The sequence below is a fragment of the Cervus elaphus genome, chromosome X, assembly GCF_910594005.1.
Source record: "Cervus elaphus chromosome X, mCerEla1.1, whole genome shotgun sequence".
NCBI lineage: Eukaryota > Metazoa > Chordata > Mammalia > Artiodactyla > Cervidae > Cervus > Cervus elaphus.
The window spans coordinates 178527347-178553030 of NC_057848.1; the positions used below are offsets into that span (position 1 = coordinate 178527347).

General features: G+C 52.1%; 1 protein-coding gene across 8 annotated transcripts in view; it reads right to left on the bottom strand.

Annotated features, from left to right (window-relative positions):
* LOC122689358 (spidroin-2-like) overlaps positions 1-25684 on the bottom strand; it is a 110905-nt gene that overhangs the window by 11826 nt on the left and 73395 nt on the right. For 7 of the 8 annotated variants that reach the window (XM_043895727.1, XM_043895734.1, XM_043895733.1 and 4 more), the window contains 9 exons: positions 24476-24511; positions 22330-22362; positions 20391-20423; positions 15343-15378; positions 10501-10536; positions 6476-6508; positions 4756-4791; positions 3664-3699; positions 1962-1997 (listed from right to left, as the gene is read on the bottom strand). In XM_043895727.1, coding sequence (XP_043751662.1) covers positions 1962-1997; positions 3664-3699; positions 4756-4791; positions 6476-6508; positions 10501-10536; positions 15343-15378; positions 20391-20423; positions 22330-22362; positions 24476-24511 — 315 coding nt within the window. Of the gene's footprint in view, positions 1-1961; positions 1998-3663; positions 3700-4755; positions 4792-6475; positions 6509-10500; positions 10537-13367; positions 13404-15342; positions 15379-20390; positions 20424-22329; positions 22363-24475; positions 24512-25684 lie in introns of all 8 variants that reach the window. The other variant, XM_043895735.1, reaches the window with a different exon arrangement.

Below are 25684 nucleotides of genomic sequence, written 5' to 3' on the forward strand. Positions count from 1 at the left end.
GTGCTGCTGGGAGGCAGGCATTGCATCCAAGCGGGGAGGGGACGGGGATAGAAACCGATGGGCTGAGGCTGTCACCTCAGGGTGGAGGGATACACACAAAGGCGTGCACAAGAGGGCCGTGTGCACACCCATAGACACACATGCACACACATGATTCATACACACAGCGCACACCCATATACACGCCTGAACACACATCCCACGTACACACACATCCATATACACACATCACACATACACACAGCACACTCCTATAAACTCACATGCACACAATCAAGCACTACATACACAGCACAGACCCTTATGCATGCGTGCACACACACACATCCCACATGCAAACCCAACCATATACACACATTCACAGAAAACACACATAACTCAAAAAGACAGCACACACCCATATACACCTATGTACCCACATAACACATACATAGAGGACACACCCATATACACACATGGACACAGTGAACTTCCCAATACACATACACACACATACATATACACATATGCACACACTCTCAACAACCCACATGCTCACATACATGCATAAACACACGTGCACACACATCAGGCACACACAGAGCACACACCCATATACACACGTGTATGTACACATCCCACATACACACAAAACCATATACACGCATGCACAAAAAAACCTCCCCCGCACACATGCATATCCACATAATAAACATATCCACACACACACATTCACACACACAACATCCCACATACACATACACACACCCATATACAGACATGCACACACATCACACATACACATAGCAAACACACATAGGCACACATGAAAACACACACAACCGCCCACATACACATACACCCATATACACACATGCACACACAAACATCCCACCTTCACCCATATACACACACTTCAGTTCAGTTGGTCAGTCGTGTCCGACTTTAGCGACCACATGGGACCCCATGGGATTCTCCAGGCCAGAATACTGGAATGGTTTGCCATTTCCTTCTCCAGGGGAATCTTCCCAACCCAGGGATTGAACCCAGGATTCCCGCCTTGCAGATGGATTCTTTAACAATTGAACCACCAGGGAAGCCCAAGACTACGGGAGTGGGTAGCCTATCCCTCCTCCAGCGGATCTTGGCAACGCAGGAAGTGGACAAGTGTCTCCTGCATTGCAGGCAGATTGTTCAGCAGCTGAGATATCAGGGAAGGACCTGTCCTGCCAAGGACCCCATGAATCCGTGGGTCAGCTGATTCCTGTCTGGGGTGAAGCTCTCCTCCCCCACATCCAGTCCACGAGAAGGGAGGCACCCGTGGCCTTCCATAAGTGCTGCAAACATCCACATGTCCTGCAAATGGCAATACTGCCGCACTGCCTGTGTCCTGGGCCGGAAGGCTTAGAAAATCAGGGATATCTCTTTATTCTCCCCCAAAGCCCTGGGGTCGGCGGGGTGGGTTCACTGTTGCCCTGCAGTGCTGTCAGGGTCCAGATATCCAAGAAGCTGGCCTCTGTCGTCCCAGCGACAGACGGCCTGCACCCACTGGCCGCACTCCAGGCCTTCCGTGCGGGCCGTGACGGGACGGGCGGGGCCCCTCTCGGGCTTCTCAGTGGAGAAGCCTGTGGTTTCTCTGCTGCTCTCCTTCGAGGCTTGAGTCAACGAAAGGGGTGCCAGCGGTGGGCAGCAGCAGCTCCGAGAACCGCAGACAGCTCTCAGAGCCCAAGCATCTTACAGCTCCAAATCGGTCCCCAGAGCCTCAGGCATCTTGCAGCTCCGTGTATGTATCCCCACGTCTCCTTCGCTGACCCCCGTAGGACAGACCGCGCCCGACAGGAGCTTTTGCACGCCCACACAGAGAGAGCAGGTGGTCCCTAAACGCCCTCAGCAGAAACAAAACCAGGCCTGCCCCAGCCCCTCCACAGACACGTGGGGAGCCCACCCCTCGGAAGACCGAACGCCCCGCCCCTGGGCCCTACCTCGCGGGTTTTTCTGTCCGAGGCCGACGGCTGCACCTGAAAGGAGACAGACACATGATCACACGTGGATTCGAAAGAGCTGGCCCCGGGGTGCCTGCTGCTGGGAGGCGGGCATTGCATCCAAGCTGGGAGGGGAAGGCTTGGACACCAATGGCTGAAGCTGTCACCTCAGGGCTTAGGGATAACACAAAGGCGTGCACAAGAGGCCCGTGCACACACCCATATACACATATGCACACACATCACTCATACAGCACACACCCATATACACACATGCACACAGTCAAGCCCCACATACACACAGCACACACCTATATACATGCGTGCACACATATCCCACATACACACACAACCATATACACACATTCACAGAAAATACACATAAGTCATAAAAATAGCCCACACCCATATACACATATGTACCCACATAATACATTCATAAAGGACACACCCATATACACACATGGACACACAGAACATTCCAATACACATACACACACCCATATACTCACATGCACACACATCACACATACACACAGCACACACACTTACACACACATGAACACACACACAACCTCCCACATACACATACACCCATATACACACATGCACACACAAACATCCCACCTTCACCCATATACACACACTTCAGTTCAGTTGGTCAGTCCTGTCCGACTTTTGCGACCCATTGGATTCTCCAGGCCAGAATACTGGAGTGATTTGCCATTTCCTTCTCCAGGGGAATCTTCCCAACCCAGGGATTGAACTCAGGATTCCCACCTTGCACATGGATTCTTTAACAATTGAGCCACCAGGGAAGCCCAAGACTACGGGAGTGGGTAGCCTATCCCTCTTCCAGCGGATCTTGCCAATGCAGGAATTGAGCAGGTGTCTCCTGCATTGCAGGTGGATTGTTCAGCAGCTGAGATATCAGGAAAGATCCTGTCCTGCCAAGGACCCCATGAATCCGTGGGTCAGCTGATTCCTGTCTGGGGCGAAGCTCTCCTCCCCCACCTCCAGTCCATGAGAAGGGAGGCACCCGTGGCCTTCCATAAGTCCTGCAAACATCCACACATTCCGCAAACGGCCATAATGCCACACTGCCTGGGTCCTGGGCTGGAAGGCTTAGAAAGACAGGGATATCTCTTTATTCTCCCCCAAAGCCCTGGGGTCGGCGGGGTGGGTTCACTGTTGCCCTGCACTGGTGTCAGGGTCCAGATATCCTTGAAGCTGGCCTCTGTCGTCCCAGCGACAGACGGTCTGCACCCGCTGGCCACACTCCAGGCCTTCCCTGTGGGCTGTGATGGGGCGGGCGGGGACCCGCTGGGGGCTTCTCAGGGGAGAAGGCTTTGGTTTCTCTGCTGCTCTCCTTCGAGGCTTGAGTCAATGAAAGGGGTGCCAGCGGTGGGCAGTAGCAGCTCCGAGAACCGCAGACAGCTCTCAGAGCCCAAGCATCTTTCAGCTCCAAATCGGTCCCCAGAGCCTCAGGCATCTTGCAGATCCGAGATGGTCCCCACGTCTCCTTCGCTGACCCCCGTGAGACAGAACGCACCCGACAGGAGCTTTTGCACGCCCACACAGAGAGAGCAGGTGGTCCCTAAACGCCCTCAGCAGAAACAAAACCAGGCCTGCCCCGGCCCCTCCACAGACACGTGGGGAACCCACGCCTCAGAAGACCGAACGCCCCGCCCCTGGGCCCTACCTCGTGGGTTTTTCTGTCCGAGGCCGACGGCTGCACCTGAAAGGAGACAGACACATGATCACGCCTGGATTCGAAAGAGCTGGCCCCGGGGTGCCTGCTGCTGGGAGGTGGGCATTGCATCCAAGCTGGGAGGGGACAGGGGTGGACACCAATGGCTGAGGCTGTCACCTCAGGGCATAGGGATACACACAAAGGCGTGCACAAGAGGCCCGTGCACACACCCATATACACATATGCACACACATCACTCATACACACAACACATGCCCATATACACACATGAATACACACACAACATCCCACAGACACACATACACACACATCCAAATGCACACATGCACACACACTCAACCCACCTGCTCACACACACCTCCATATACACACGTGCACACACATCAAGCACACACACAGCACACACCCATATACACAGGTGTACGCACACAAGACCCCACATACAAACCCATATACATGCATGCACACAGAATCTTCCCACACACATACACACCCATATCCACATAGTGGTCAGGGATATCCCCTTTTTCTCCCCCAAAGCCCTGGGGTCGGCAGGGTGGGTTCACTGTTGCCCTGCACTGGTGTCAGAGTCCAGATATCCAAGAAGCTGGCCTCTGTTGTCCAGCGACAGACGGCCTGCACCCACTGGCTGCACTCCAAGCCTTCCCTGTGGGCTGTGACGGGGCGGGCTGGGCCCCAATGGGGGCTTCTTGAGGGAGAAGGCTGTGGTTTCTCTGCTGCTCTCCTTCGAGACTTGAGTCAACGAAAGGGGTGCCAGCGGTGGGCAGCAGCAGCTCTGAGAACCGCAGACAGCTCTCAGAGCCCAAGCGTCTTTCAGCCCCAAATCGGTCCCCAGAGCCTCAGGCATCTTGCAGCTCCATGTGTGTATCCCCATGTCTCCTTCGCTGACCCCCGTGGGACGGACCGCGCCCGACAGGAGCTTTTGCACGCCCACACAGAGAGAGCAGGTGGTCCCTAAACGCCCTCAGCAGAAACAAAACCAGGCCTGCCCCGGCCCCTCCACAGACACGTGGGGAGCCCACCCCTCGGAGGACCGAACGCCCCGCCCCTGGGCCCTACCTCGCGGGTTTTTCTGTCCGAGGCCGACGGCTGCACCTGAAAGGAGACAGACACATGATCACACGTGGATTCGAAAGAGCTGGCCCCGGGGTGCCTGCTGCTGGGAGGCGGGCATTGCATCCAAGCTGGGAGGGGAAGGCGTGGACACCAATGGCTGAAGCTGTCACCTCAGGGCGTAGGGATACACACAAAGGCGTGCACAAGAGGCCCGTGCACACACCCATATACACATATGCACACACATCACTCATACAGCACACACCCATATACACACATGCACACAGTCAAGCCCCACATACACACAGCACACACCTATATACACGCGTGCACACACACACATATCCCACATACACACACAACCATATACACACATTCACAGAAAACACACATAAGTCATAAAAATAGCCCACACCCATATACACATATGTACCCACATAACACATACATAGAGGACACACCCATATACACACATGGACACACAGAACATTCCAATACACATACACACATCCATATACTCACATGCACACACATCACACATACACACAGCACACACACTTACACACACATGAACACACACACAACCTCCCACATACACATACACCCATATACACACATGCACACACAAACATCCCACCTTCACTCATATACACACACTTCAGTTCAGTTGGTCAGATGTGTCCGAATTTTGTGACCCCATGGGACCCCATGGGATTCTCCAGGCCAGAATACTGGAGTGGTTTGCCATTTCCTTCTCCACGAGAAACTTCCCAACGCAGGGATTGAACCCAGGATTCCCGCTTTGCAGATGGATTCTTTAACAATTGAGCCACCAAGGAAGCCCAAGACTACGGGAGTGGGTAGCCTATCTGTCCTCCAGCGGATCGTCCCAACACAGGAATTGGACAGGTGTCTCCTGCATTGCAGGCAGATTGTTCAGCAGCTGAGATATCAGGGAAGAACTTGTCCTGCCAAGGACCCCATGAATCCGTGGGTCAGCTGATTCCTGCCTGGGGTGAAGCTCTCCTCCCGCACCTCCAGTCCACGAGAAGGGAGGCACCCGTGGCCTTCCATAAGTCCTGCAAACATCCACATGTCGTGCAAATGGCAATACTGCCGCGTTGCCTGTGTCCTGGGCTGGAAGGCTTAGAAAATCAGGGATATCTCTGTACTCTCCCACAAAGCCCTGGGGTCAGCGGGGTGGGTTCACTGTTGCCCTGCCCTGGTGTCAGGGTCCAGATATCCAAGAAGCTGGCCTCTGTCGTCCCAGCGAGAGATGGCCTACACCCGCTGGCCGCACTCCAGGCCTTCCCTGTGGGCTGTGACGGGATGGGTGGGGCCCCTCTCGGGGTTTCTCAGTGGAGAAGCCTGTGGTTTCTCTGCTGTTCTCCTTCGAGGCTTGAGTCAATGAAAGGGGTACCCGCAGTGGGGAGCAACAGCTCCAAGCACCGCAGACAGCTCTCAGAGCCCAAGCGTCTTTCAGCCCCAAATCGGTCCCCAGAGCCTCAGGCATCTTGCAGCTCCGAGATGGTCCCCACGTCTCCTTGGCTGACCCCCGTGGGACAGAACGCACCCGACAGGAGCTTTTGCACGCCCACACAGAGAGAGCAGGTGGTCCCTGAACACCCTCAGCAGAAACAAAACCAGGCCTGCCCCGGCCCCTCCACAGACACGTGGGGAGCCCACCCCTCGGGAGACCGAACGCCCCGCCCCTGGGCCCTACCTCGCAGGTTCTGTCCAAGGCCGGTGGCTGCACCTGCAATGGGACAAACACATGATCACGTGTGGATTCGAAAGAGCTGGCCCCGGGCTGCCTGTTGCTGGGAGGCGGGCATTGCATCCAAGTGGGGAGGGGATGGCGGTGGACACCGAGAGGCTGAGGCTGTCACCTCAGGGTGTAGGGATACACACAAAAGCGTGCACAAGAGGGCCGTGCACACATGCATAGACACACATGCACACACATGATTCATACACACATCACACACCCATATACACACCTGAACACACATCCCACATACACACACATCCATATGCACACATTCAGAGAAAACACACATCACACATACACACAGCACACACCCATATATACATATGCACCCACATAACACATAGAGGAGACACCCATATACACACATGGACACACAGAACCTCCCACATACACATACACACATCCATATACACACAAGAACTCACACACACATATACACTCATGTCCATATACACACATGTACACACATCACACATACATCACACTCCTATATACACACATGCACACAGTCAAGCACTACATACAAAGCACAGACCCATATACACATGTGCATACACATATCCCCCGTACACAACCAACCATATACACACATTCACAGAAAACACACATAACTCAAAAAGACAGCACACACCCATATACACATATGTACCCACATAACACATACATAGAGGACACACCCATATACACACATGCACACACATCACACACACACACAGCACACACACACATGCACACATGAAAACACATACAACCTCCCACATACACATACACCCATATACACACATGCACACACAAACATCCCACCTTCACCCATATACACACACTTCAGTTGGTCAGACGTGTCTGATTTTTGCGACCCCATGGGACCCCATGGGATTCTCCAGGCCAGAATATTGGAGTGGTTTGCCATTTCCTTCTCCAGGGGAATCTTCCCAACCCAGGGATTGAACCCAGGATTCCCACCTTGCACATAGATCTTCAACAATTGAGCCACCAAGGAAGCCCAAGACTACGGGAGTGGGTAGCCTATCCCTCTTCCAGCGGATCTTGCCAACGCAGGAATTGAACAGGTGTCTCCTGCATTGCAGGCAGATTGTTCAGCCGCTGAGATATCTGGGAAGGACCTGTCCTGCCAAGGACCCCATGAATCCGTGGGTCAGCTGATTCCTGCCTGGGGTGAAGCTCTCCTCCCGCACCTCCAGTCCACGAGAAGGGAGACACCCGTGGCCTTCCATAAGTGCTGCAAACATCCACATGTCCCACAAACGGCAATATGCCGCATAGCCTGTGTCCTGGTCCGGAAGGCTTAGAAAATCAGGGATATCTCTTTATTCCCCCCCAAAGCCCTGGGGTCGGCAGGGTGGGTTCACTGTTGCCCTGCCCTGGTGTCAGGGTCCAGATATCCAAGAAGCTGGCCTCTGTCGTCCCAGCGAGAGACGGCCTACACCCGCTGGCCGCACTCCAGGCCTTCCCTGTGGGCTGTGACAGGACGGGTGGGGCCCCTCTCGGGGCTTCTCAGTGGAGAAGCCTGTGGTTTCTCTGCTGTTCTCCTTCGAGGCTTGAGTCAATGAAAGGGGTGCTGGCGGTGGGCAGCAGCAGCTCCAAGCACCACAGATAGCTCTCAGAGCCCAAGCATCTTTCAGCTCCAAATCGGTCCCCAGAGCCTCAGGCATCTTGCAGCTCTGAGTCGGTCCCCATGTCTCCTTCGCTGACCCCGTGGGACAGACCGCACCCGACAGGAGCTTTTGCACGCCCACACAGAGAGAGCAGGTGGTCCCTGAACGCCCTCAGCAGAAACAAAACCAGGCCTGCCCCAGCCCCTCCACAGACACGTGGGGAGCCCACCCCTCGGAAGACCGAATGCCCCGCCCCTGGGCCCTACCTCGCGGGTTCTGTCCGTGGCCGACGGCTGCACCTGAAATGGGACAAACACATGATCACACGTGGATTCGAAAGAGCTGGCCACGGGCTGCCTGCTGCTGGGAGGCGGGCATTGCATCCAAGCGGGGAGGGGACGGGGGTGGACACCGATGGGCTGAGGCTGTCACCTCAGGGCCTAGGGATACACACAAAGCCGTGCACAAGAGGCCCGTGCACACACCCATATACACATATGCACACACATCATTCACACACAGAGCACACACCATATACACACATGAATACACACACAACATCCCTCAGACACACATATGCACACATTCAAATGCACACAGCACACACGCATATACACAAATGCACACAGTCAACATCCCACATACACACTGCACTCACCCATATAAGCACATGCCCCCACACACGTCGCATATACACACACACCCATATACACACAGCACACACACAACCCACATGCTCACAAACACATCCATATAGACACGTGACACACATCAAACATACACACAGCACATGTGCATATATGCATATGCACCCAAATGACACAAAGAGGACACACCCATATACACACTTGCACACAGAACATCCCACATACAGATACAAACTCATATACACACATGCACACAAATATTTCCCACATACACACACACTCAAATCCACAGTAGACATATCCACTCACACAGACACAGCATCCCACATACACATACACACAGCGATATAAACACACACACATCACACATACACACAGCACACACACATACACATGAAAAGACACACAACATCCCAAATACACATACACCCATATACACACATGCACACTCAGAATATCCCACATACACATACACACACACCCATATAGACGCCTGCACACACATCCCACATACACACACATCCATATACACACATGCAGAGAAAACACACATCACTCATACACACAGCACACACCCATATACACATATGCACAGACATAACACATACACACAGGACAAACCCATATACCCATGTGCACACACACAACATCCCACATACACATACACACACATCCATATACACACATGTATACACACACAAGAACGCACATACACACACATCCATATACACACATCACACATACACATAGCACAGTCCCATATACACACATGCACGCAGTCCAGCCCTACATACACAGCACACACCCATATACACGCATGCACACACACATCCCACATACACACCCAACCTTATACACACATTCACAGAAAACACACACAACTCAAACACAGAGGAGACACCCATAAACAAATATGTACCCACATAACACATACATAGAGGACACACCCATATACACACATGGATACACATTCAACCCACCTGCTCACACACACCTCCGTATACACACGTGCACACACATCAAGCACACACACAGCACACACCCATATACACGGGTGTACGCACACAAGATGCCACATACAAACCCATATACATGCATGCACACAGAAACTCCCACACACATACACAGCTATATCCACATAGTGGTCAGGGATATCTCTTTTTTCTCCCCCAAAGCCCTGGGGTTGGCGGGGTGTCTTCACTGTGGCCCTGCACCAGTGTCAGGGTCCAGATATCCAAGAAGCTGGCCTCTGTCATCCAAGTGACAGACGGCCTGCACCCGCTGGCCACACTCCAGGCCTTCCCTGTGGGCCGTGACGGGGCGGGTGGGGCCCAGCTGGGGTCTTCTCGGCGGAGAAGGCTGTGGTTTCTCTGCTGCTCTCCTTCGAGACTTGAGTCAACGAAAGGGGTGCCAGCGGGGGGCAGCAGCAGTTCCGAGAACCGCAGACAGCTCTCAGAGCCCAAGCATCTTTCAGCTCCAAATCGGTCCCCAGAGCCTCAGGCATCTTGCAGCTCCGAGATGGTCCCCACGTCTCCTTGGCTGACCCCTGTGGGACGGACCGCACCCGACAGGAGCTTCTGCACGCCCACACAGAGAGAGCAGGTGGTCCCTAAACGCCCTCAGCAGAAACAGAACCAGGCCTGCCCCGGCCCCTCCACAGACACGTGGGGAGCCCACCCCTCGGAAGACCGTAGGCCCCGCCCCTGGGCCCTACGTCGCGGGTTTTTCTGTCCGAGGCCGACGGCTGCACCTGAAAGGAGACAGACACATGATCACGCGTGGATTCGAAAGAGCTGGCCATGGGCTGCCTGCTGCTGGGAGGCTCTCATTGCATCCAAGCTGGGAGGGGACGGGGTTGGACACCGAGAGGCTGGGCTGTCACCTCAGGGTGTAGGGATACACACAAAGGCATGCACAATTGGGCCGTGCCCACACCCATAGACACACATGCACACACATGAATCATACATACAGCACACACCCATATATATGCCTGAACACACATCCCACACATACACACATCCATATACACACATGCAGAGAAAACACACATCACACAAACACACAGCACACATCCATATACACCTATGTTCCCACATAACATATAGACAGAGGACACACCCAGATACACACATGGACACACAGAACCTCCCACATACACATACACACACACACATCCATGTACACACATGCATACACACACACAAGAACCCACATACACACACGTCCTTATAGACACATGTACACACATCACACATACACACAGCACAGTCCTATATACACACATGCACACAGTCAAGCACTACATAGACAGCACACACACATATATACGCGTGCACACACACACATCCAACATACACACCCAACCATTACACACATTCACAGAAAACACACATAACTCAGAAAGACAGCACACACCCATATACACATATGTACCCACTTAACACATACCTAGAGGACACACCCATCTACACACATGAACACACAGAACATCCCAATACACACACACACACATACATATCCACACATGCACATACACTCAAAAACCCACATGCTCACATACATCCATATACACACATGCACACACATGAGGCACACACACAACACACACCAATATAACCACGTGCATGAACATAACATCCCACATACACCCAAACTCATATACAAGCATGCAGAAAAATCCTCCCCCCACACACCCACCCATATCCACATAATAAACATATCCACACACACACATTCACACACACACAACATCCTACATACACATACACACACCCATATACACACATCACACAGAGCACACACACTTACACACACATGAAAACACACACAACATCCCACATACACGTACACCCGTATATACACATGCATACACAAACATCCCACCTTCACCCATATTCAAAACTTCAGTTCAGTTGGCCTGCACCTGAAAGGAGACAGACAAATGATCACGCGTGGATCGAAAGAGCTGGCCACGGGCTGCCTGTTGCTGGGAGGCAGGCATTGCATCCAAGCGGGGAGGGGACGGGGGTGGACACCGATGGGCTGAGGCTGTCACCTCAGGGTGTAGGGATACACACAAAGGCGTGCACAAGAGGCCCGTGCACACACCCATAGACACACATGCACACACATCACTCATACACACAGCACACCCCATATACACACATGAATACACACACAACATCCCTCAGACACACATATGCACACATTCAAATGCACACAGCACACACGCATATACACAAAAGCACACATTAATATCCCACATACACACTGCACACACCCATATACACAAATGCACACAGTCACAATCCACATACACACTGCACACACCCATATAAGCACGTGCACACACACATGTCCCATATACACACACACCCATATACACACAGCACACACACAACCCACATGCTCACAAACACATCCATATACACACGTGACACACATCAAACATACACACAGCACACGCGCATATACACATATGCACCCAAATAACACACAGAGGACACACCCATATACACACCTGCACACACAAAACATCCCACATACAGAGACACACAAACTCACATACACACATGCACACAAAAATTTCCCACATACACACACACTCAAATCCACAGTAGACATATCCACACACACACATTCACACAGACACAGCATCCCACATACACATACACACACCCATATACACACATGCACACACATCACACATACAGTGCACACATACAGACACATGAAAAGACACACAACATCCCAAATACACATACACCCATATACACACATGCACACACAGAATATCCCACATACACATACACACACACCCATATAGACGCCTGCACACACATCCCACATACACACACTTCCATATACACAGGTACACACACATCAAGCACACACACAGCACACACCCATATACACAGGTGTACGCACACAAAATCCCACATACAATCCCGTATACAGGCATGCACACAGAAACTTCCCACACACATACACACCCATATGCACATAGTAGGCAGGGATATCTCTTGTTTCTCCCGCAAAGCCCTGGGGTTGGCGGGGTGGGTTCACTGTTGCCCTGCACCGGTGTCAGGGTCCAGATATCCAAGGAGCTGGCCACTGTTGTCCCAGCGACAGACAGCCTGCACCCGCTGGCCACACTCCAGGCCATCCCTGTGGGCCGTGACGGGGTGGCCGGGGCCCTGCTGGGGTCTTCTCGGCAGAGAAGGCTGTGGTTTCTCTGCTGCTCTCCTTCGAGACTTGAGTCACCAAAAGGGGTGCCAGGAGTGGGCAGTAGCAGCTCCGAGAACCACAGACAGCTCTCAGAGCCCAAGCATCTTTCAGCTCCAAATTGGTCCCCAGAGCCTCAGGCATCTTGCAGCTCCGAGTCGGTCCCCACGTCTCCTTCACTGACCCCCGTGGGACGGACCGTGCCCGACAGGAGCTTTTGCATGCCCACACAGAGAGAGCAGGTGGTCCCTAAACGCCCTCAGCAGAAACAGAACCAGGCCTGCCCCGGCCCCTCCACAGACACGTGGGGAGCCCACCCCTCGGAAGACCGAACGCCCTGCCCCTGGGACCTACCTCGTGGGTTTTTCTGTCCGAGGCCAACAGCTGCACCTGAAAGGAAATGGACACATGATCACACGTGGATTCGAAAGAGCTGGCCACGGGCTGCCTGTTGCTGGGAGGCGGGCATTGCATCCAAGCGGGGAGGGGATGGGGGTGGACACCGATGGGCTGAGGCTGTCACCTCAGGGTGTAGGGTACACACATAGGCGTGCACAAGAGGCCCGTGCACACACCCATATACACATATGCACACACATCATTCACACACAGAGCACACACCATATACACACATGAATACACACACAACATCCCACAGCAACACATACGCACACATCCAAATGGACACATGCACACACAACACAAATACAGCACACACGCATATACACAAATGCACACAGTCAACATCCCACATACACCCATATAAGCATGTGCACCCACAAACATCCCATATACACACACACCCATATACACACAGCACACACACAACCCACATGCTCACAAACACATCCATATAGACACATGACACACATCAAACATACACAGAGCACATGTGCATATACACATATGCACCCAAATAACACACAGAGGACACACCCATATACACACTTGCACACACACAACATCCCACATACAGATACACACAGACTCATATAGACACATGCACACACAGAATATCCCACGTACACATACACACACACCCATATAGACGCCTGCACACACATCCCACATACACACACATCCATATACACACATGCAGAGAAAACACACATCACTCATACACACAGCACACACCCATATACACATATGCACAGACATAACACATACATACAGGACAAACCCATATACCCACGTGCACACACACAATATCCCACATACACATACACACACATCCATATACACACATGGATACATGCACAAGAACACACATACACACACACATCCATATACACACATCACACATACACATAGCACAGTCCCATATACACACATGTACCCAGTCCAGTCCTACATGCACACAGCACACACCCATATACACGCATGCACACACACATCCCACATACACACCGAACCTTATACACACATTCACAGAAAACGTACACAACTCAAAAACAGAGCAGACACCCATAAACACATATGTACCCACATAACACATACATAGAGGATACACCCATATACACACATGGTTACACAGAACATCCCAAGACACGTACACACACATACATATACACACACGCACACACATTCACCCCACCTGCTGACACACACCTCCATATACATACGTGCACACACATCAAGCACACACACAGCACACACCCATATACACAGGTGTACGCACACAAGATCCCACATACAAACCCATATACATGCATGCACACAGAAACTTCCCACACACATACACACGCATATACACATAGTGGTCAGGGATATCTCTTTTTTCTCCCCCAAAGCCCTGGGGTTGGCGGGGTGGGTTCACTGTTGCCCTGCATTGGTGTCAGGGTCCAGATATCCATGAAGCTGGCCTCTGTCATCCCAGGGACAGTCGGCCTGCATCCGCTGGCCGCACTCCAGGCCTTCCCTGTGGGCCGTGATGGGGCGGGTGTGGCCCTGCTGGGGTCTTCTCAGCGGAGAAGGCTGTGGTTTCTCTGCTGCTCTCCTTCGAGACTTGAGTCAACGAAAGGGGTGCCAGTGGTGGGCAGCAGCAGCTCCGAGAACCACAGACAGCTCTCGGAGCCCAAGCATCTTTCAGCTCCAAATCGGTCCCCAGAGCCTCAGGCATCTTGCAGCTCCGAGATGGTCCCCACGTCTCCTTGGCTGACCCCCGTGGGATGGACCGCACCCGACAGGAGCTTTTGCACGCCCACACAGAGAGAGCAGGTGGTCCCTGAACGCCCTCAGCAGAAGCAAAACCAGGCCTGCCCCGGCCCCTGCACAGACACGTGGGGAGCCCACCCCTTGGAAGACCGTAGGCCCCGCCCCTGGTCCCTACCTCGCAGGTTTTTCTGTCCGAGGCCGACGGCTGCACCTGAAAGGAGACAGACACATGATCACGCGTGGATTCGAAAGAGCTGGCCATGGGCTGCCTGCTGCTGGGAGGCTCTCATTGCATCCAAGCGGGGAGGGGACGGGGGTGGACACCGAGAGGCTGGGCTGTCACCTCAGGGTGTAGGGATACACACAAAGGCATGCACAATTGGGCCGTGCACACACCCATAGACACACATGCACACACATGAATCATACATAGAGCACACACCCATATACACGCCTGAACACACATCCCACACATACACACATCCATATACACACATGCAGAGAAAACACACATCACACAAACACACAGCACACATCCATATACACCTATGTTCCCACATAACATATAGACAGAGGGCACACCCAGATACACACATGGACACACAGAACCTCCCACATACACACATCCATGTACACACATGCATACACACACAAGAACCCACATACACACATACACACACGTCCTTATAGACACATGTACACACATCACACATACACACAGCACAGTCCTATATACACACATGCACACAGTCAAGCACTACATAGACAGCACACACACATATATACGCGTGCACACACACACATCCAACATACACACCCAACCATTACACACATTCACAGAAAACACACATAACTCAGAAAGACAGCACACACCCATATACACATATGTACCCACTTAACACATACCTAGAGGACACACCCATCTACACACATGAACACACAGAACATCCCAATACACACACACACACACATACATATCCACACATGCACATACACTCAAAAACCCACATGCTCACATACATCCATATACACACATGCACACACATGAGGCACACACACAACACACACCAATATAACCACGTGCATGAACATAACATCCCACATACACCCAAACTCATATACAAGCATGCAGAAAAATCCTCCCCCCACACACCCACCCATATCCACATAATAAACATATCCACACACACACACATTCACACACACACAACATCCTACATACACATACACACACCCATATACACACATGCACACACAGCACACACACTTACACACACATGAAAACACACACAACATCCCACATACACGTACACCCGTATATACACAGGCATACACAAACATCCCACCTTCACCCATATACAAAACTTCAGTTCAGTTGGCCTGCACCTGAAAGGAGACAGACAAATGATCACGCGTGGATCGAAAGAGCTGGCCACGGGCTGCCTGTTGCTGGGAGGCAGGCATTGCATCCAAGCGGGGAGGGGACGGGGGTGGACACCGATGGGCTGAGGCTGTCACCTCAGGGTGTAGGGATACACACAAAGGCATGCACAAGAGGCCCGTGCACACACCCATAGACACACATGCACACACATCACTCATACACACAGCACACCCCATATACACACATGAATACACACACAACATCCCTCAGACACATATACGCACACATTCAAATGCACACAGCACACACGCATATACACAAAAGCACACATTAATATCCCACATACACACTGCACACACCCATATACACAAATGCACACAGTCACAATCCACATACACACTGCACACACCCATATAAGCACGTGCACACACACATGTCCCATATACACACACACCCATATACACACAGCACACACACAACCCACATGCTCACAAACACATCCATATACACACGTGACACACATCAAACATACACACAGCACACGCGCATATACACATATGCACCCAAATAACACACAGAGGACACACCCATATACACACCTGCACACACAAAACATCCCACATACAGAGACACACAAACTCACATACATGCATGCACACAAAAATTTCCCACATACAAACACACCGAAATCCACAGTAGACATATCCACACACACACATTCACACAGACACAGCATCCCACATACACATACACAGACCCATATACACACACGCACACACATCACACATACAGTGCACACATACACACACATGAAAAGACACACAACATCCCAAATACACGTACACCCATATACACAGATGCACACACAGAATATCCCACATACACATACACACACACCCATATAGACGCCTGCACACACATCCCACATACACACACATCCATATACACACATGCAGAGAAAACACACATCACTCATACACACAGCACACACCCATATTCACATATGCACACACATAACACATACACAGAGGACAAACCCTTATACACACGTGCACACACACAACATCCCATATACACACACACACATCCATATACACACATCACACATGCACATAGCACAGTCCCATATACACACATGCACCCAGTCCAGCCCTACATACACACAGCACACACCCATATACACGGATGCACACACACATCCCATATACACACCCAACCATATACACACAGTCACAGAAAACAGACATAACTCAAAAACAGAGCAGACACCCATAAACACATATGTACCCACATAACACATACATAGAGGACACACCCATATACATACATGGATACACAGAACATTCCAATACACATACACACATACATATACACACATGCACACACATTCAACCCACCTGCTCACACACACATCCATATACACACGTGCACAAACATCAAGCACACACACAGCACACACCCATATACACAGGTGTACGCACACAACATCCCTCATACAAACCCATATGCACGCATGCACAGAAAAGCTTCCCACACACATACACACCCATCCACATAGTGGTCAGGGATATCTCTTTTTTCTCCCCCAAAGCCCTGGGGTTGGCGGGGTGGGTTCACTGTTGCCCTGCACTGGTGTCAGGGTCCAGACATCCAAGAAGCTGGCCTCTGTCGTCCCAGCGACAGATGGCCTACACCCGCTGGCCGCACTCCAGGCCTTCCCTGTGGGCCGTGACGGGGCAGCCGGGGCCCCACTGGGGTCTTCTCGGCAGAGAAGGCTGTGGTTTCTCTGCTGCTCTCCTTTGAGGCTTGAGTCAACGAAAGGGGTGCCAGTGGTGGGCAGCAGTATCTCGAGAACCGCAGACAGCTCTCAGACCCTAAGCATCTTTCAGCTCCAAATCGGTCCCCAGAGCCTCAGGCATCTTGCAGCTCCGAGTCAGTCCCCAAGTCTCCTTGGCTGACCCCCGGGGTATGGACCGCACCTGACAGGAGCTTTTGCACGCCCACACAGAGAGAGCAGGTGGTCCCTGAACGCCCTCAGCAGAAACAAAACCAGGCCTGCCCCGGCCCCTCCACAGACACGTGGGGAGCCCACCCCTCGGAAGACCGAACGCCCCGCCCCTGGGCCCTACCTCGCGGGTTCTGTCCGTAGCCGACGGCTGCACCTGAAAGGAGACACACACATGATCACGCGTGGATTAGAAAGAGCTGGCCATGGGCTGCCTGCTGCTGGGAGGCTCTCTTGTATTCAAGTGGGAAGGAGACAGGGGTGGACACAGAGGGGCTGAGGCTGTCACCTCAGGGCGTAGGGATACACACAAAGGCGTGCACAAGAGGCCCGTGCACACACCCATATACACATATGCACACACATCACACATATACACAGCACACACCCATATACACACATGCACACAGTCAAGCCCCACATACACACAGCACACACCTATATACACGCGTGCACACACACACATCCCTGATACACACACAACCATATACACACATTCACAGAAAACACACATAAGTCATAAAAATAGCCCATACCCATATACACATATGTACCCACATAACACATACATAGAGGACACACCCATATACACACATGGACACACAGAACATTCCAATACACATACACACACCCATATACTCACATGCACACACATCACACATACACACAGCACACACACTTACACACACATGAAAACACACACAACCTCCCACATATACATACACCCGTATACACACATGCACACACAAACATCCCACCTTCACCCATATACACACACTTCAGTTCAGTTGGTCAGTCCTGTCCGACTTTTGCGACCCCATGGGATTCTCCAGGCCAGAATACTGGAATGGTTTGCCATTTCCTTCTCCAGGGGAATCTTCCCAACCCAGGCATTGAACCCAGGATTCCCGCCTTGCAGATGGATTCATTAACAATTGAGCCACCAGGGAAGCCCAAGACTACGGGAGTGGGTAGCCTATCTGTCCTCCAGTGGATCTTCCCAACTCAGGAATTGAACCGGGGTCTCCTGCATTGCAGGCGGATTGTTCAGCAGCTGAGATATCAGGAAAGATCCTGTCCTGCCAAGGACCCCATGAGTCCGTGGGTCAGCTGATTCCTGTCTGGGGCGAAGCTTTCCTCCCCCACCTCCAGTCCATGAGAAGGGAGGCACCCGTGGCCTTCCATAAGTCCTGCAAACATCCACACATTCCGCAAACGGCCATACTGCCACACTGCCTGGGTCCTGGACTGGAAGGCTTAGAAAGACAGGGATATCTCTTTATTCTCCCCCAAAGCCCTGGGGTTGGCAGGGTGGGTTCACTGTTGCCCTGCACTGGTGACAGGGTCCAGATATCCATGAAGCTGGCCTCTGTCGTCCCAGCGACAGACGGTCTGCACCCGCTGGCCACACTCCAGGCCTTCCCTGTGGGCTGTGATGGGGCGGGCTGGGACCCACTGGGGGCTTCTCGGGGGAGAAGGCTGTGGTTTCTCTGCTGCTCTCCTTCGAGACTTGAGTCAACGAAAGGGGTGCCAGCGGTGGGCAGCAGCAGCTCCGAGAACCGCAGACAGCTCTCAGAGCCCAAGCATCTTTCAGCTCCAAATCGGTCCCCAGAGCCTCAGGCATCTTGCAGCTCCGAGATGGTCCCCACGTCTCCTTGGCTGACCCCTGTGGGACGGACCGCGCCTGACAGGAGCTTTTGCACGCCCACACAGAGAGAGCAGGTGGTCCCTGAACGCCCTCAGCAGAAACAAAACCAGGCCTGCCCCAGCCCCTCCACAGACACGTGGGGAGCCCACCCCTCGGAAGACCGAATGCCCCGCCCCTGGGCCCTACCTCGCAGGTTCTGTCCAAGGCCGGTGGCTGCACCTGAAATGGGACAAACACATGATCACGTGTGGATTCGAAAGAGCTGGCCACGGGCTGCCTGCTGCTGGGAGGCGGGCATTGCATCCAAGCTGGGAGGGGATGGCGGTGGACACCGAGAGGCTGAGGCTGTCACCTCAGGGTGTAGGGATACACACAAAGGCGTGCACAAGAGGGCTGTGCACACACGCATAGACACACATGCACACACATGATTCATACACACATCACACACCCATATACACGCCTGAACACACATCCCACATACACACACATCCATATGCACACATTCAGAGAAAACACACATCACACATACACACAGCACACACCCATATATACACATATGCACCCACATAACACATAGACAGAGGAGACACCCATATACACACATGGACACACAGAACCTCCCACATACACATACACACATCCATATACACACAAGAACGCACATACACATATACACTCATGTCCATATACACACATGTACACACATCACACATACATCACACTCCTATATACACACATGCACACAGTCAAGCACTACATACAAAGCACAGACCCATATACACATGTGCATACACATATCCCCCGTACACAACCAACCATATACACACATTCACAGAAAACACACATAACTCAAAAAGACAGCACACACCCATATACACATATGTACCCACATAACACATACATAGAGGACACACCCATATACACACATGCACACACATCACACATACACACAGCACACACACACATGCACACATGAAAACACATACAACCTCCCACATACACATACACCCATATACACACATGCACACACAAACATCCCACCTTCACCCATATACACACACTTCAGTTGGTCAGACGTGTCCGACTTTTGCGACCCCATGGGACCCCATGGGATTCTCCAGGCCAGAATATTGGAGTGGTTTGCCATTTCCTTCTCCAGGGGAATCTTCCCAACCCAGGGATTGAACCCAGGATTCCCACCTTGCACATAGATCTTTAACAATTGAGCCACCAAGGAAGCCCAAGACTACGGGAGTGGGTAGCCTATCCCTCTTCCAGCGGATCTTGCCAATGCAGGAATTGAACAGGTGTCTCCTGCATTGCAGGCAGATTGTTCAGCCGCTGAGATATCTGGGAAGGACCTGTCCTGCCAAGGACCCCATGAATCCATGGGTCAGCTGATTCCTGCCTGGGGTGAAGCTCTCCTCCCGCACCTCCAGTCCACGAGAAGGGAGGCACCCGTGGCCTTCCATAAGTGCTGCAAACATCCACATGTCCCACAAACGGCAATATGCCGCATAGCCTGTGTCCTGGTCCGGAAGGCTTAGAAAATCAGGGATATCTCTTTATTCCCCCCCAAAGCCCTGGGGTCGGCAGGGTGGGTTCACTGTTGCCCTGCCCTGGTGTCAGGGTCCAGATATCCAAGAAGCTGGCCTCTGTCGTCCCAGCGAGAGATGGCCTACACCCGCTGGCTGCACTCCAGGCCTTCCCTGTGGGCTGTAACAGGACGGGTGGGGCCCCTCTCGGGGCTTCTCAGTGGAGAAGCCTGTGGTTTCTCTGCTGTTCTCCTTCGAGGCTTGAGTCAATGAAAGGGGTGCTGGCGGTGGGCAGCAGCAGCTCCAAGCACCACAGATAGCTCTCAGAGTCCAAGCATCTTTCAGCTCCAAATTGGTCCCCAGAGCCTCAGGCATCTTGCAGCTCCGTGTGTGTATCCCCACGTCTCCTTCGCTGACACCCGTGGGACGGACCGCGCCTGACAGGAGCTTTTGCACGCCCACACAGAGAGAGCAGGTGGTCCCTCAACGCCCTCAGCAGAAACAAAACAGGGCCTGCCCCGGCCCCTGCACAGACACGTGGGGAGCCCACCCCTCGGAAGACCGAATGCCCCGCCCCTGGGCCCTACCTCGCGGGTTCTGTCCGTGGCCGACGGCTGCACCTGAAATGGGACAAACACATGATCACACGTGGATTTGAAAGAGCTGGCCACGGGCTGCCTGCTGCTGGGAGGCGGGCATTGCATCCAAGCGGGGAGGGGACGGGGGTGGACACCGATGGGCTGAGGCTGTCACCTCAGGGCCTAGGGATACACACAAAGGCGTGCACAAGAGGCCCGTGCACACACCCATATACACATATGCACACACATCATTCACACACAGAGCACACACCATATACACACATGAATACACACACAACATCCCTCAGACACACATATGCACACATTCAAATGCACACAGCACACACGCATATACACAAATGCACACAGTCAACATCCCACATACACACTGCACTCACCCATATAAGCACATGCCCCCACACACGTCGCATATACACACACACCCATATACACACAGCACACACACAACCCACATGCTCACAAACACATCCATATAGACACGTGACACACATCAAACATACACACAGCACATGTGCATATATGCATATGCACCCAAATGACACAAAGAGGACACACCCATATACACACTTGCACACAGAACATCCCACATACAGATACAAACTCATATACACACATGCACACAAATATTTCCCACATACACACACACTCAAATCCACAGTAGACATATCCACTCACACAGACACAGCATCCCACATACACATACACACAGCGATATAAACACACACACATCACACATACACACAGCACACACACATACACATGAAAAGACACACAACATCCCAAATACACATACACCCATATACACACATGCACACTCAGAATATCCCACATACACATACACACACACCCATATAGACGCCTGCACACACATCCCACATACACACACATCCATATACACACATGCAGAGAAAACACACATCACTCATACACACAGCACACACCCATATACACATATGCACAGACATAACACATACACACAGGACAAACCCATATATCCACGTGCACACACACAACATCCCACATACACATACACACACATCCATATACACACATGGATACACACACAAGAACGCACATACACACACATCCATATACACACATCACACATACACATAGCACAGTCCCATATACACACATGCAAGCAGTCCAGCCCTACATACACAGCACACACCCATATACATGCATGCACACACACATCCCACATACACACCCAACCTTATACACACATTCACAGAAAACACACACAACTGAAAAACAGAGGAGACACCCATAAACACATATGTACCCACATAACACATACATAGAGGACACACCCATATACACACATGGATGCACAGAACATCCCAGGACACGCACACACACATACATATACACACATACACACACATTCAACCCACCTGCTCACACACACCTCCGTATACACACGTGCACACACATCAAGCACACACACAGCACACACCCATATACACGGGTGTACGCACACAAGATGCCACATACAAACCCATATACATGCATGCACAGAGAAACTCCCACACACATACACAGCTATATCCACATAGTGGTCAGGGATATCTCTTTTTTCTCCCCCAAAGCCCTGGGGTTGGCGGGGTGTCTTCACTGTTGCCCTGCACCAGTGTCAGGGTCCAGATATCCAAGAAGCTGGCCTCTGTCATCCAAGTGACAGACGGCCTGCACCCGCTGGCCACACTCCAGGCCTTCCCTGTGGGCCGTGACAGGGCGGGTGGGGCCCAGCTGGGGTCTTCTCGGTGGAGAAGGCTGTGGTTTCTCTGCTGCTCTCCTTCGAGACTTGAGTCAACGAAAGGGGTGCCAGTGGTGGGCAGCAGCAGCTCCGAGAACCACAGACAGCTCTCGGAGCCCAAGCATCTTTCAGCTCCAAATTGGTCCCCAGAGCCTCAGGCATCTTGCAGCTCCGAGTCGGTCCCCACATCTCCTTCACTGACCCCCGTGGGATGGACCGCACCCGACAGGAGCTTTTGCACGCCCACACAGAGAGAGCAGGTGGTCCCTCAACGCCCTCAGCAGAAACAAAACCAGGCCTGCCCTGGCCCCTCCACAGACACGTGGGGAGCCCACCCCTCGGAAGACCGAACGCCCCGCCCCTGTGCCCTACCTCGCGGGTTTTTCTGTCCGAGGCCGACGGCTGCACCTGAAAGGAGACAGACACATGATCACGCGTGGATTCGAAAGAGCTGGCCATGGGCTGCCTGCTGCTGGGAGGCTCTCATTGCATCCAAGCGGGGAGGGGACGGGGGTGGACACCGAGAGGCTGGGCTGTCACCTCAGGGTGTAGGGATACACACAAAGGCATGCACAATTGGGCCGTGCACACACCCATAGACACACATGCACACACATGAATCATACATAGAGCACACACCCATATACACGCCTGAACACACATCCCACACATACACACATCCATATACACACATGCAGAGAAAACACACATCACACAAACACACAGCACACATCCATATACACCTATGTTCCCACATAACATATAGACAGAGGGCACACCCAGATACACACATGGACACACAGAACCTCCCACATACACATACACACATCCATGTACACACATGCATACACACACACAAGAACCCACATACACACATACACACACGTCCTTATAGACACATGTACACACATCACACATACACACAGCACAGTCCTATATACACACATGCACACAGTCAAGCACTACATAGACAGCACACACACATATATACGCGTGCACACACACACATCCAACATACACACCCAACCATTACACACATTCACAGAAAACACACATAACTCAGAAAGACAGCACACACCCATATACACATATGTACCCACTTAACACATACCTAGAGGACACACCCATCTACACACATGAACACACAGAACATCCCAATACACACACACACACATACATATCCACACATGCACATACACTCAAAAACCCACATGCTCACATACATCCATATACACACATGCACACACATGAGGCACACACACAACACACACCAATATAACCACGTGCATGAACATAACATCCCACATACACCCAAACTCATATACAAGCATGCAGAAAAATCCTCCCCCCACACACCCACCCATATCCACATAATAAACATATCCACACACACACACATTCACACACACACAACATCCTACATACACATACACACACCCATATACACACATGCACACACAGCACACACAGCACACACACTTACACACACATGAAAACACACACAACATCCCACATACACGTACACCCGTATATACACATGCATACACAAACATCCCACCTTCACCCATATACAAAACTTCA